General features: G+C 33.3%; 1 protein-coding gene across 1 annotated transcript; it reads right to left on the minus strand.

The window, feature by feature from the left end:
- Nucleotides 1-957: 957 nt before the first annotated feature.
- Nucleotides 958-15,936, minus strand: LOC132753732 (procathepsin L-like). Its single transcript, XM_060744238.1, has 9 exons — nt 15,790-15,936; nt 13,807-13,947; nt 12,767-12,872; nt 12,113-12,280; nt 10,923-11,052; nt 10,345-10,442; nt 9,793-9,885; nt 7,646-7,842; nt 958-7,177 (listed from the first exon to the last, which is right to left on the minus strand). Coding segments are annotated over exons 1-9 (1,038 nt in total). The 5' UTR covers nt 15,792-15,936; the 3' UTR covers nt 958-7,074.
- Between the last annotated feature and the right edge of the window lie 255 nt (nt 15,937-16,191).

Genomic DNA, 16,191 nt, shown 5'->3' on the forward strand with positions numbered 1-16,191 from the left:
ACTTTAAAAAAAGTACTGAGATTTTAAGAAAAGTAAAAAGATTCAAATAACATGTTCGAATTATGTCTGTTCAATAATATTTCTACTGCGTTACTTAAACATTAACGGCTATTTTTGCATATTTTGACCTCGCAATGTGAAAATTATTTTCTTTATTCACTTCACAATATTTCACTTTTTAATTCTTTTTCGAAATTTTCATGAAAATTAGTAGGAATCTGGAGGCGTGCTGCTTTAATGAGTGAGATAAATACGAATATATTACAAAGTGCTCGACTGATTATGATTGATTGGTTAGACATGAAGATTATGTAATGTTGATAACCTATAAGGTTTAATAACTCAGGGAAAGTTAATATCACGTCAACTGTTAAGTCTTGGCACAGTAAAATGATTACATGTACTGGTATTTTGACTGAGCGAATGATCTGACATTATGAACCCATGTAATTGATATAGACCTAATTCAATTGGTATACAATCTCGAAAGAATCTTTTAGTCCCGTGATGTCAAAAACAATCAGTGAAGCCCTTTTCCTCAACTGAAGAAGGAACGCCTTAAAATCGAAATTTGAATTTCTTACACAGACAAAAAGTTAATCATAAGAAAAATAAGAATGATGTTCAGAAATGAATTGAAAATCGTATTTCTGTGCTATTCTCAGCCCGTTTTGAGGGAAAAGCGTTGCAACGCTTTTCAATTTTGAGTATTTTTTTTCGATCAGAATAATGAGTGAGCATAAATGTGTAACTTAATGGCGCACATTTCAATTCCAGTGATTTTAAGCATTTTCTTTCTTCTTTTTTCAGAGCGGACTTTTCGATTTCTCTTTTCTTCCGTTTACGGCGTTACTCGGTATTTTCTTCTTATTTACTTTGAACTTTGTAACCGAACACTTGAAGAAATATTACAAAGTTTGAACAAGCAAAATGAAACAACAACAACAACAACGAGAGGAACTTATGAAGAAAACATTTATAACACAGACAAAGATATCAATGTTAAGTTTTAAAATCTATGAAGCAATTAATTAACATTTAAATGTCGATAAATGTATGTAGAAACTAGAAATTGTCGCGACATTGAATTTCATAGTTTTATTGATTTTTGCAACAGAGATTGGCAACTTCCTGGCCAGTTAAAATATCACGCGGGACTGCTAAACTTAAAACATATTAACCAAATATCAAAATCAGTAAAATAATACATTTTCTGGAAGCTTATGCATTTGTCTATGGCTGCAAGTAAAAATATTTACAGTTCCCATTTAAATAATGATACATCAATTTTTAAAGAGAACTACTAATAATTTTTGTTACAAAACTATTCATATGACGAAAAAAAACAATATTTCTAAGTGAAATGCATGGAAAGTTACTAATATTTTAACATGCAGCAATAGATAAACGATTTACCTTTCAAATGGTATATAATATTAAAGGATCAAATGAAAATCCATTAAGTTTTATTTGCTTCAAAATGCCTAATTTTTCACTCTTTGATAGGCATGAGTGATATTTCAATGGAGTAAATAGGAGCTGCTTATCTCTGTTATCTATGTCTCTGATCGCAGATCAGAAAATTAAATGCTGACATTCAATCTCTGAAACAGAATTTTCACGACAAACCTAACAACAAGTAGTTCTCATAACAGCTCAAAACTAGCGATGTTAAAGAAAGAAATATTTTTATTTTGTTACAAGTATCAAACAAATTACAACGCATTCAAAGTTTAAAAGAAGCGTTGGCTTATAGAATTGTCAATTCACCAATTACGCGGATGAATATGAAAATGCTATTTTTAGCGATGTCGATTACCGAATACCTCAGAGCGTATTACACTGTCGAGTAGTGGAATATATACATGTCGGACTGTTTTAGGGAGAAGATTTTCGCTAAATTATTTACATCAATTTTAGTATTTTTATACGTTATAAGAAACAAGATCTTCGTCGTTGTCATCATTTTAGTTTATTGTTTATATAGCACATTCTGCATACAGGATGAAGAAATCGGTCAAAGGGAATTAACTTTAATCACGTAACGATTCACTTGTTTGTGAACACAATATGTTTTTCTTTTTGAAAATAAGTGATAGGTCTTTTGGCCGCGGCTGCATAAGACAGTCCTGGTTTGGAATACTGCGTAGGGGTCTGGATTGTTGTTTGAGGCATAGAACTATATGGCTGTTTAGATGTAGAGTATCCTTGGCTTTTGCTTTAATCCTGAGCATGTGTTTTATCCTTTTCCGGCCACGGAAGATGTAACCAATAGCGGTAGTTTAATTGCAATTGAGTAGCAAATCCCTGTGATGCATATTTCACGTAAATGTTTCCTTCAAAAGACCACGCTTTTTCAACATTTGACTTGTCTTTTACACGACAGGATGCCAACATGTCCGCGTTCATTTTCGTCAAATCTTCGTTGACATAAATCTTATGTTCTTTCAGGTGTTTTGACCTGTTGAAATGTTCGACTTTTGTTTGGCGTCTTACAAATTTAACTATAATTGGCCCATGCTTGCCGACTTTGTATTTTCCAAGTCTGTGGCTGATGTCAATATCTGCTTTCTGCAGAACAAGATCTGATTTGCTTTTTGTATTGTGTCTATTAATTTTTGCAATCGTCCGTAATGCCAAAGATTCGAAAACTATTTCTGCGACTGTATTGTTCGGACTCGTTTTCAAATTTTTCGTATAGTGGTTGATCTTTTTCTTTGAGTTCATTTATAATTAAATCTTTTGTTCTAGTTTTTCAATTGTCTGAGCTTGTGTATGGACGTCATGTTCGAAAACCTCTACTCTCTTAGTCATTGCACTAAGGAAACTTACTTTCATTTCATTCATTTTATCTTCGATAATTTTCTTTATGAAAGTGGTATCATCTTTGGATAGGAGTGTTGATAATTGAATACTGATGCCTGCCAGCTGCTTTTCAAATTTTGTTACGTATAAAGTTTCCTTTAAACATGCAGAAGTATTATACACCGAGCTGTCGTCCATAATGCAATTATTTTTGGGCGTGCTATTAGATTGAGGTTTTGGATTACTGTGCTTTACTTTTTAGTTTTAGTCTTTTTACCTTTTTGTTTAAAAACTGGGTAAACAGGTTGATTGTCAATATTGTCACTGGCATCTAATTCACTAGCAGTTGAAGAACGTTTTCTGGCTTTCATTTGAGCTCATCATGATACATAAATAATTTCAACATAAATCTTCCATAAATATATAAATATCACACTGTTCAACAAAAGCATATTAAAGCCAATAGCGGCTCAGTCATGCGTGACCGCAAATTTTGTCAGGGACGGTAGACCCTCAGGCTATTTTGCGCTCACAAATTGCTCACAAAAAGTCTCTCCACACATTCAATTTCTAAAAGTTCAAGATAACCTCTTTATGCAACATTCAAATTCAAACTTACATATTTTAATAAAATTCCATATCCTTCATGAATGCAACAGTAACTCAATTATACGAATTTAACATTTACATCGCTATAAAAATCGTGAAAGCCTTTAGCCAAAATACAACATTGTTTTGTTTACATTTAACCGGTAGTCACCACCTTTTAACCGAATAGAAAAAATATTACCACACATTGATGGACAAAAGATTACTTCACATTGATGGACAAAAGATTACCTGACATTGATGGACAAAAGATTACATCACATTGATGGACAAAAGATTACTTCACATTGATGGACAAAAGATTACTTCACAATGATAGACAAAAGATAACCCCACATCGATGGACAAAAGATTACATCACATTGATGGACAAAAGATTACTTCACATTGATGGACAAAAGATTACTTCACAATGATAGACAAAAGATAACCCCACATCGATGGACAAAAGATTACTTCACATCGATGGACAAAAGATAAACCCACATCGATGGACAAAAGATTACTTCACATTGATGGACAAAAGATTACTTCACATCGATGGACAAAAGATAACCCCACATCGATGGACAAAAGATTACTTCACATGATGGACAAAAGATTTCTTCACATCGATGGACAAAAGATAAACCCACATCGATGGACAAAAGATAACCCCACATCGATGGACAAAAGATTACTTCACATCGATGGACAAAAGATAACCTCGCATCGATGGACAAAAGATAACCTCACTTTGATTTAGTATTACTTGATTTTATTCATGCTCTTTGTATAAGGTCTCCGTGGTGCAGGGGTAACGAGCTCGTTCAGAGTGTCAGAGGTCTGGGGTTCAAATCCCATGTAATGCAGCTATTTTCTTATTTTTTTTAAAAGTTTCTTTGTTAAGGAAGTAGCCACTTTAGGATAAAGTGTGGCTGTCATAAAAATGAACATAAATGATATTTTGATGCAACTCTAGTCATGCAAAATTCCGTATGTATCAAACTCTGGTGCCCTGCAAGAAGAATTATAGTACATAAAAATAAACTTATACAGGAAAATAATACAGATATACAGTGCGATTTAGATTGCAAAGATCAGAAAATACCACAGAGCCCTTTGATTGTACTACGAGAATAGGCCATGTCCGTGAAAATCCGTGAGTCTGATTTATTTTCCACATTTTCATCACTACAATTATAGCTTAAAATTCACGTGACTATTGGTTTATAGGAAGCAGTTGGGTCGTCATAGCACAACTATTCAACCGATAAAGACAGTGTCTAACTGGTACAATATTGCACAATGTGTAACTACAATTTTTCATCGCGTCTCACTGGTATTTATAAAGTTCCTTAACTGGGTATGTCTATACGACACCATGTCTTAATGATATATATTTGACACAATGATTGACTGGTATATGTATTAATTAAATTTGTATATAGCACAGTTTGTAATTACGAGGTATAGTCAAAAAGTTCCCGGACTGGTCTGTTTAAAATGATTATTGTCGTCCGATTGTCATGAAATTTACCGTGAAGGTATTTTTAACTAATTTGAGTAGCAACATGTATGAAAAAAATCAATTTAGTAAATATATGGAAATTATTTTTCACATGAAACACGCCCGCAACCCGTGTACGGAGCATTTTAGAATTAATTTGATTTTTCTAGAAGTGAATAATACTCCCTCATGAATGTCTCAAAATACTGGCGCCAGAACATCGTGATTTTTGTACGTGACGTCAGCTGAACGTTACTAGTAAACAACTGCAAAAATTCAGCGTGATCGGATGACGTATCGCCATTTTGTACACGATTATTCAAGCCACGTGAAAATTTCTATACGAAAAAATGTCAACCTCAGAAAAACGTACGGAGCAGCGGGCAGTAATAAAATTCTGTGCGATGTCTGGAATGACTCCGACTGATACTTGGAAGTTTTTGAATCAGAAGGAGGGTGTTCATAATTGTTCTAGGACACTTATGTTTGACTGGCACAAGCGTTTTAGGGAAGGTCATACGGAAATTACCGATAGTGCACGAAGGATTTAAACATGAATAAGGTATGCGCCCGCTGGGTACCTAGGTTACTTACAGATGAAAACAAAGCAACCCGTGTAGACGCTTCCCGAGAATTTTTACGGCGGCGAACGATTCCTAAGGCGCATTATCACTACGGATGAGACGTGGGTGAACTTTTACGTCCCGGAGAGTAAACGAGAGTCGATGGTGTGGAAGCGACCTTCATCACCTCCCCCCACGAAGGCGAAAACCTGCAAGTCGGCGAAGAATGTTATGTATATTTTCTTCATTGATAGCCAGGGTATGCTGTTGCAACATGCGGTGCCAAGATCGGCGACAGTCAACAAAGAGTACTATCAAAAGATAAGCATTAATTATGTCGCATGAAATGTTTTTACTAAATTTCTATGTTTATTTATATGTAAGGTGAAAAGTATATAAAATATACAATGTAACAAAAAGTGAAAGAAACTATTATTTTTATAATTTGGCGCATTTGTGGTAGTTTCAAATAAAATGAATTTGTTATTAACAGGTTGTGCGGAGAGATCTAACGAACGCTATCAGGAAAAAGCGAGCAGGGTGCGACATCGAAAATTTAATTTATCACCAAGATAACGCTACAGCACACCGCGCAGACGAGATACTCCTTACTATTGACTTCTTAGGATATGAGCGGCTACGTCATCCCCCTTATAGCCCCGATCTCGCCCCCATAGACTATTGTGTTTTCCCTAGACTGAAAGCAGATTTGAGGGGTCGGAGGTTTGATACAGAAGATGAGCTCAAATATGCTGTGAGGTCCGCAATAAGAAGTTACACTCCAGAGTGGTATGCAGACATTTACAGGAAGGGGGTACAGCGGCACAGGAAGTGTATTGAACACAATGGGGACTATTTTGAAAAAGCATGAACGTGACGGTAAGTTGTTCCTGGAGTATGAACGTCACCTGAACGTCGTTAGCGTCGTCGACGTCGCCGAAGTGCTCCGTACGTGACATAGTGTGTAACTTTAACGGGATGTTAAATATGTGTAACATTTATGAAAATCATTGACTCTTATATATTCATGCAGCGATTTCTCTAAATTTTAATGTGATATATGTCATTATAAAAACATACACAAAATAACAAAGTTATCGTAAGAGACCGGGAACTTTTTGACTATACCTCGTACATCACTGTGTCTAACAGGTGTACATGTACGTCACTTTTCTTAACTGGTATATGACACTTAATGACTTTCTGATGATATATTTCGCAGTGTCGTAATTTCACGATGTCGTAATGATATGGGATACAAATGTCCATTCCAGATCAATTTTGCAATCGGGTCTACTATGAATGAATAAATTTTGCAATCGGGTCTACTATGAATGAATAAATTAATTATATTTACCGAAATAAAAGATATACAATTTTTTTGTCAAACAAATGTCAAGATATTTAGCAATGAGTTAAGATAAATAAATCAATACATGTAAACACAAATAAAAGAAAGCAATCAGGTAAGTACACTTAAAAGGACACAAACAAAAGCATTAAGGCAGCAATATTCCCGAATAGTATAGTCCATTTTTTTTCTTGTCATGTTTATTATTCAAACAGCTTTACTGCGGTAATGCATGAAATACCAAAATTGCTGTATTTTTATAAGGTTGGGTACATTGCAAAAGTTGCTATTCCACATGTGTTCTCGTCCTCCTTCCGTATCATTCTCAAGTAACCTTCTTCCCCCCAGTCGACACCGTAACTAAAAATAGATTAAAGCGTACTTGTATTTCTGTCAAAATATTAAGGGATTTTATGTCGTTTGTGATACCATCATGCTCCAGTTGCTAACATATTTTCTTATTTAATATTAAATTTTACCCGAAGCAATCCGATAATTTTTATCAATTCCGGCATTTGATGGCAAGATGCAATACAGACTGCAGTTCCCTGCCTAATATACTTTCATAGTGTTAGGGTCTAGGTATCCTGTGTTATGGTAACAAGATAGTCTGATGTTACCGGATAAAACTCAACGTTTACTTGATCTTTTAGGGTGGAAAAAAATGACAAATTATTGATAACTGAACTCTTATAGACTTTTAACAGAGGAATGAATTTTTATAAACTTTCGAAAATTAAAAGCGAACATTATTAAGAAGACCAATCGTTAAATACAATGTTATAGAAACACTAGATTAGACTGTCATTGGCATAGAGGGTTCTTCACCTGTTTTTCAAGAGCCAGTACGGTTGATCTTCGTCCGTAATTCCATATCCTACCAACAGTAGGGCGTGGTCAAGATCTATTATTTCATTCTTACATTTAGGGTTGTTATAAACGCCATTACTATACAGTCGAAATGTGTCTGCGTCATCGTCTGTGTCGATGGACACGACTACAGGACCTTCTATAGCAACAGCCTCCTGTAAATATACCACACATACCACACATACCACACATGCAACACATACCACACATGCAAAAACTTTTTATTATCGAAATATACATATAACTATCCACCATTGTCTCGTACAATGTCGGTCAATGTCTTCATTTGTTAATAGTAAAAGTTTAACCCGAAGTTATAAAATCAAGCACAAAATTAATTAATATAAAAAACAGAAGAACATAAAAAAGAAGCATCATTCTCAATGAAACAATTATAAACGTAACATATACAAAATTAATGTGGATCATGTTTTCATATAGGATTTCTATGGACTCAGGCGTTGACAAAATAACTTATTCAACATGAATAAAAGAGGCATGAATTGCAAACCCATTGTGACAAAAGAATTCAGTATATGATAAATCAAGAAGTCAGTCCATCGCACATAACATCGAGTGGTTAACGCGTCGGACTAGTAATCTAAGGATTGCTGACCGCGTGGGTTCAAACCCTGTCAAGGGCAAGGAGTTGTTTCCTTGAGCAAGAAACTTTACATTCATTGCTGAGTAATGGTTGGTTCCAGGAACGGATTCGAGAGTGTTTCAATAAGCTTATAGCTTCCAACACAATCGAACTAAAATAAATTTGTATAAACCAAATATCTCAACGTTTTAAAATAAAAACAGATGTACATTGTATTTGATATTGACAAGATTTTCTTTTATACACGTATTTCAAAATTAATCATACAAAATTTAGGGAATTTAGAAAGCTTAAATGAAAACTGTAGAGCAATTAGGACTCGTTAAAGACTACCACCAAGTATCTGGTTTTATTAGACCGATTTACTATTTTACACAATTAAATTTTGACAAGTCAGTAGAAAGCATACCTATGTACAGTCAAAACTGTGATCAATGGGCATCCATGGGAGAGATAAAAAATGGCCTTTATATACAAGTCAGGCTTGGGGTAATGCTACTGGTAATGGTAATGCTGTAGGAATGCATTACTTTCTTGAGAGTAATGCAATGTAATGGCACTGCATGCCGATTTGCATTCATTACTTCTAATGGTACCGGAATGCAAAATTCAGGTAATGAAGGTGCATTACTTTGCATTACTTCACCAAACCTACTACATCATATATGGTATGGATGATCCAAATAACACAAGATAAAATTGTGATGGCCTTAATCAGTCAAATAAAATATAAAATCATGAAAATTCAATGTCCCCTCTCACTTATATGTCTGCACTGATTTATAAAATAAGTATCAATTGAAGCATTTATTGTACATGCAGGCATGCACATTGTTCAGTGTAGAAAGGAGTTTAATGGTGATATTTTATACACCTTTAAGAAAAGCCCTGCTACCAACCATAACCCTTTATGCAAGATAAAATTACTATTCGACACTTGCCTTTGTTTGACCATTGGGCACTTTAGCACCTTTTTGGAGTTTTCATTGTTACATTATGTCAAGCAACATGTACCAGACTAATTATCACGAAATGCATAGTCACTATTACTGACTTTAAATACAATTTAATGTAAATTCAGTTTGGTTGTATTTTTATTTAAAGGTAAAACACAAAGATGATTATTTAAAAAACTAATAATATATTTATACATATGTACATGAATAGTTTGAATTTTTGTAAATATAAGCTACAAAACATCTTAGATTGGCAAAAAGAACTTGTCTTATGCTCAAAAGTAATGGTAATGATACTGCATTACTTGGTACAAGTAATGGTAATGTACATTTACTGCAATACTTGCCCAAAAACAAGTAATGGTACTGGTACTGAATAATTCAACTAGATCGCATAGCACATACAATGGTTTCTTTTATGAAAACTATCAATATTTAGTTAAAACTAACCTATACTAGTTGTTTTCATGTTTTAAAAAACCAAAATACTGAGTGCTACTACAAAAAGAGTGATTATACAATAGTTTATCAAACTTGTTTTTTACCTTCAGACTTTCAATGTCTCCATGTGTCCATATCATTTCGATGTCTTCCACCCAGGAACCAAGCCTCCCCTGAGATTGATTGCATTCACCGACCTTACGTAACAAAAAATATAAAGAATATATGTAGGTTCTTGTGTTCTTGCTCGCGTGTTAATTAAAGTTATCATCGTTAAAAGTTACTTGAAAAGTTTTCAGTTACAATAATCAGTAGATTTCAAAAGCTTTTTTGAATCTGGGACAAAAAAATAACCATTATTTTTTTGCCCTAGTTTCAATGAATAACATTTGCAAATAGTTCCGTAGAACTACTTTGTATGACGGTGTAATCGGAAGTGAATGCTGTCATTTCGTTGGCTTCATTGCATTGTCGTCATTTCACTGTCGCATTGCCGCCGTCTGGATTATAAAGTATAAAACGGTTTTCTACGTTTCCGGTTTTTTTTTATACCTTGTGTCTATGATACGATGTGCACATGATTAAGCAAAACGGTCCAATTGTCAATAGGAATTAGGGGAGGCTATCAATTATATTTTACACGTAAGAGAAATTACCTTCCCTCTATAGGGATAAGAAGCTTCTGTGTCTAGTCCCTTTTCCATTGCATATTTTAAAGCCATGAATGGATTACCATTGTCACAACCATGGTTACCTTGGAAACAAAATTAAACACTTCCTATGACTTCGTAATTTTTATCTTATTTTTTATTAGAATCATAATCATCAATATCATGATATCATTATAATTATTAAATGTATATTTTATTTTATGCTTTTGAGTAGATTAATGATTTCACAGAGGAAAATGTAAAAATTTCAATGAAAAGACTACTTTTTATAACCTTTCCCCATGTGGAACCTCACTTTTATTTTGTGTTTACAATTCCAACATAATCCGGCCTGTTAAGAGCAAAGCAAAGGTGAAATTGATAAATAACTTAAATTTCAAAAAGAGAAAACTTACTTAAATTCGTTCAATTAACTGATCACCAAATTTCTTGTTTAATTTTTAATTTCATTCACAACAGTTTGATAATTACATTTCTTTCCACATGAAAAATGCAAACTGTTCTTAATGACACTTGGGCATATTTAAGTATCCTACGAGCGATAACTGTAATGTAATTTATACCTAATGGTTTACTGCAGTCTAAAATATTCTGTTCTGACAACGGCTCCGCTGCTTTGTTTGGGAATTTCAGACAAGTATGACTTTCTAATGCCCCGACTGCTGCAAAGGCGTAGCAACTACAACATTGCCCCTGTAATTATAGACTTTAAACATACGATGTGGCTAGTACGCATAAGAATTTTGTTAAAAATATTCATTTACCCAACATTTAAAAATATTACCAATGCATGTATTCTGCTACCTGTTATATTTATTTTTCCCGCAACAAGCTAATTATTTGTTGTTTTCTGTGCTGACGGATTTGCATATATTTTTTTAATTAAGATGTAAAATGTTGCACTTCGAGCAGAAAGTTCTTCACATTATTATAAATGAATTTTAAATAATGGTTTTAGAAAATGTAAGATGCTTGATACCTGAAGAAAGAAGCAATAAATGCGAAATAATTGCCATAAACGGATACTATAGAAGAACACCAAAATTTAAAAGCTTTAAAGTGTTTCTGCGGAATAATGACATAGGCCAAAGGGATGAAATACCATTCTACCAAAATTAATTTTATTTTTAAAATTCAATAAAATGTTCTGTAACTTTATATCCGTTTTACTGCTATTATCAGCTGCTTTGTTGCGTACGCAGTAGCATAAAAAAAATTCGTTTCGTAAGCAAATTGTCAACCATTGATTGTCAGCCTTTCCCAGACAAACATGATTTTAAACGTTAACGCTCTCAACGTTTATTATGCAGGGTTGCGTTTCATGAAAAGTTTTTTGTCTGAAATCAGTCTTAAGACCAAAATTAAGACAATTTTGCGTTTCAAAGAAAATGTCCTAATTTAGGACTCCTATGCTATGACTCTTAATTCCTGAATAACAATGTCGGTGGGCATTTATACACTTCGAATTAAAGGGTCTGTTATTGTATTTCTTAACTTTTCTCTCGATAATGAATTTTATTTATAGTCTACAGTATTTGACTGAAGATGAAAACTGTTTATTGAAATGGGCTTAAATTAGTCCTAAAGTTGGTTATATGTCCTAGGACTTAGGATGCACACGGAGGACTTTCCATGAAACGCAGCCCATGTCTTTAAGCAGTACCATCTTTGCTCCTAATTTGTTTATCGTGTGGGTATACAATATTAATTAGTTAAAAGAAAGTTTAAAGTATGAAGTTAAATAAATAATTACCTGATCTTTCACTTCTGTGACGCAGTCTTGGTCTCTCCAGTCAACTTCTTCAGGTAATGGGTATACATTATCCCACCTCTTTGCTCTTCGTTTATGACTGGTATTAGTTTGGATATGGCTTGAGTCTAACTTGAGATTGGCATAACTCCCCTTGAACTCCTTTGATGTCTGACAAGATAATGGGTTAATGTACATTTAAGTTATAAAAGCTTACTTATTGCCCCGCCCCCTCCGGCAACCGGTATAGAAACAAAAAGTAACTTACTTATACCCCGAAATAGAAAGCGAAATGACATACATTGTACATAATTTTATTATATCATACATATTATGTCCCAAAGTAAAGGAACATTAATGTCATACCCCAAAAATTAGAAACAATACATGTATATATCTCTAATAATAAAAATTTAATGGTACATGTATTTCTCAAGTATTGAAAAAGTAATTTGTTTATTCTTTGGGTAATTTCGGGTAACCCAGTAAGGTAATTTCATTTAGACATAATTAAAAAATTCTCTGGTTAAAAGATATCTATTTAACCTCAACTGAAAAACAAGTTCTTGCAAACATATTAATCAACACGGTCGTGACCCGATTATGATGTATCGGTTGAGAGGCAGACACTTAAACCACCTTAAAAAGTTCACTAACCATATCAGCAAATTGGTTTACTCCCAACCAGTACGTATAGCCTCCAAGATCAGCCGCCTTATTGTGGAAGTAAATTGTCTTGAAATTTTGAGTAAAAACCGAATATCTGCAACAAAGGAAAAACTTTGAACATTGCACTTACAAAGACGTGTAACGAACAATATATTTTTAATTAATTACATGCACTGGCCTTTTGTTTCTTACCAACTACTACATTTGTTGAACAATATGTTTTATGCGACAGACACCAGCAAGCATCTTTTAATTCTTACTCCCCCATTGCATTATCCGCTTGAGTCTTCATTTAAATCCTATCTGTATACATAGCCTACACACGTTAACGTTCAGTACAGTTCTGAGTCAAGCCGAAAACGATAAAAGAACAGTTGTTTGGTGTCATTTTCCCCTTAAGTATTGGTGCTTTGCCACGTAGAACCATTCTCAAATATAAAACATTTAATGCCACAATTGCCTTTGCTTGGTAATATAATAGTGTTGCAGTGATCTAGCTAAAGAGACTTGAACAGCGAACAGGTTTTATAGTACTGCTAGACCTGTTTACTATCGCACAACGTAAAAATAAAAGCGACATATAACGTTATGGAAGCCAGAACTAGCAGTGATCATGAAACATGACAACCTGTTTTAAGACTTCTTGAGATGCTTGAATATTACTTTGTCCCGTCATTTTTGGTTCGTCTCAGTATTAAGTACAACAAGACAACTATCCGAGCATCATACAGAATGTAGAAAAAAGCTGATATCAAAAGAGAGCAATTTACTATAGGAAATCACAGACTAGTGTTTGACTCTGTTCATAAAACACAATAAAAAGTCCAGTGTCTCAGGTCATGCATACCTATACAAATACCATCATGAATGTTATTCAATCTTTAAACACAGGTCAATAATCGGGAAGAAGCAGAAAAAGTCATTTTATAACATTTGGTAAAGATTTTGAATACTTCTATCTGCGATTGGTTAACATTAAAGAGTCTACAAAACTGATTTAGTAGATTAAAGTTTGTTTAAGTAACAACCTGTAGTGTTCCTCTCCCCTTGTGTTGTACGATCGGTTGTATTTTGCTTTGAAAGTATTCCATTCTTTGTCGATTTCTTGCAAGTCTAGTGACATCACAACCGACGTCAAGACCAGAAGAAGAAAAGTACATTTCATCAACCTGAATTAATAAAAATATCATTATGGTTAAACTTTCAAAGCAGTCAATGACGTTTGGTAACATGTAAACTATGCATGTAAATTTGTATGAATATTAAGGAATTTTTTTTTGCTAGAATAGCTTTAGTCATTTGAATGATCGAGTGGTAGAGGTAAATTTAAACAACCATCCGCGTCTACAAGCACCAACTTAGTAAAGTCTGGAGTTTCATGTAGACATATAGGCAAATTTAAAACTGTTCAATAGAATTTCTATAAACTTGACTTATTATTAGAATATGATAACAGAACATTTTAAACGGAAAAAAAAATGGGTAACCGTTCTCATTTTCGAGTTATCTGCCCTTGAAATGGACTTTTTCGTTAAATTCAAAGGCAGATAATTTACAATGAAGCGAAACAATACATTTTTTTGTCTTCTAATTTTCATGAAGCTCACCTTCGTCTTAGTCAATATGCAAAATTTCAAGAACAAATTTAGAGTGGATATTTTTTTCCACACTTAACCGTGGCATTTTTTCTTAGAAATGACCTATTTTTATGAGTTTAAAGTACCTTTGTTTTCATTGAAAAAAAAATAACAGAAACGATGTAGGGAATTGCATGCAATTATGTATTGTATCAACAATAAAACGAAAAACATTATCCAGATGTAAAAACAAAAATTTATCTGCTCTTTAAATGACCTCAAATAAGTAGAAATTCTGATTCAGGGGCAGATAACTTAAAAACAAGAACGGTGGCTCAAATTTATTTTTCGATTATAATGTTTCTGTCAACATGCCAAGTTTAAAGAAATTCTATAGAACAGTTTTGATTTTGCCTTTATATGTCTATACAAAATCTCCTGAAAATGGATTCAAAAACATTCAACCCATTAACACAGGTTAAGAGAATAAGTGGGGAAAAATATGCACTCTAAATTTGTTCTATAAATTTTGCATATTGACTAAGACGAAGGTAAGCTTTATGAAAATAAGAAGGGGGCGTGGACGGTAGTTTGCACTTTTCAGTACCGTCCATGAACAGGCTCAATCAAACCGAGCCTGCAACATTTTCAATTGTGCTGTGTTGGACAATTGTGTTGTGTTGGACTTTCTTTAGGGATTCTTATTTTTTCTCTATTCCACGTGACACTTTAGAGTCGATTGGTCGTCAATGGGCACATTTGCCAGAATTAATTAAAATATTGAGAAAAATAAAATAACTAAATGTATAATTTGGATATTCCTATAAAAATGTTGGTAAAAAATGGTGATAAGAGTACGTAGTAATATAAAATGTGCAGTTATATGATGAATAATATTTTGTTCTTAGAACAATTTATTATCTGCTATATATAGATAGGTAATATCAGATCATGTATCTCACACTTACCAACATCTTCCACGTATAATTCTACCGTGGTTTGGTAACAAGTATGTTACTAAATACTATCAACATAATTATGTATTAGTATTAGAGATCTTGCATTATGGACCAATTAACTTTAAGTTGTGCAAGGCACGGTCTTTTATTTGAAAAGTTTAAAAGTCATTTCTAAACGGGGGAAAACTAATACATATTTATATTAGTTTGCTTTCGTTATTTATATATATGTACAATGTACACTTGTAAATGCCGAATAAAAGGAGGATGTACTTATCAATATAAATATTATATACAAAGTTTGTTGCGTTATCCAGTGTGTATATAAGCACAAAGGAAAATAGGCAGAAAATTATACAATCAAACAAAAAAAAGACAAATAACTTCTTATTTCTAAATAAAGAAAATTTAAGAAATAAATACATCTTTAACTATTTTTTTAAAGAAGAAATAAATGTATACATTTTGTGCTTACATTTCGATGCTTCGTAGAAAGTTCCTTTCTCTAGTTATATCGAATAATACATGAAACAATGTTTGATCAAATTTTATATGAATTTTATCAAAGGAAGTTTCAATTAAATTTTGGGTTAAGTAACCGCTATCTATTTCGGAAATTACGAGTTCCGGCTCTTGTTGCTGAACGTCATATCACGTGATCTTTATTGATTGTTACACAAAATATTCGTACTTCACTTATATTGAAAATTCGTTGGTATAAAATTTTGATGTTTTGTCAAATGGGTATTGTATTGATTACTAAAATCATTTATTTTGTGGATCGTCAGTTGATGTCAATTCATTCGCGATGTGCGTGACATGTGACGCACGGAAATGAGTGTTCCTCGAATAATAATGATTTTGCAGTAGATAGGAA

This window comes from Ruditapes philippinarum, unplaced genomic scaffold (genome assembly GCF_026571515.1).
Source record: "Ruditapes philippinarum isolate M1 unplaced genomic scaffold, ASM2657151v2 ctg653_1_1_1_1, whole genome shotgun sequence".
In the NCBI taxonomy this organism is placed as follows: Eukaryota; Metazoa; Mollusca; class Bivalvia; order Venerida; family Veneridae; genus Ruditapes; species Ruditapes philippinarum.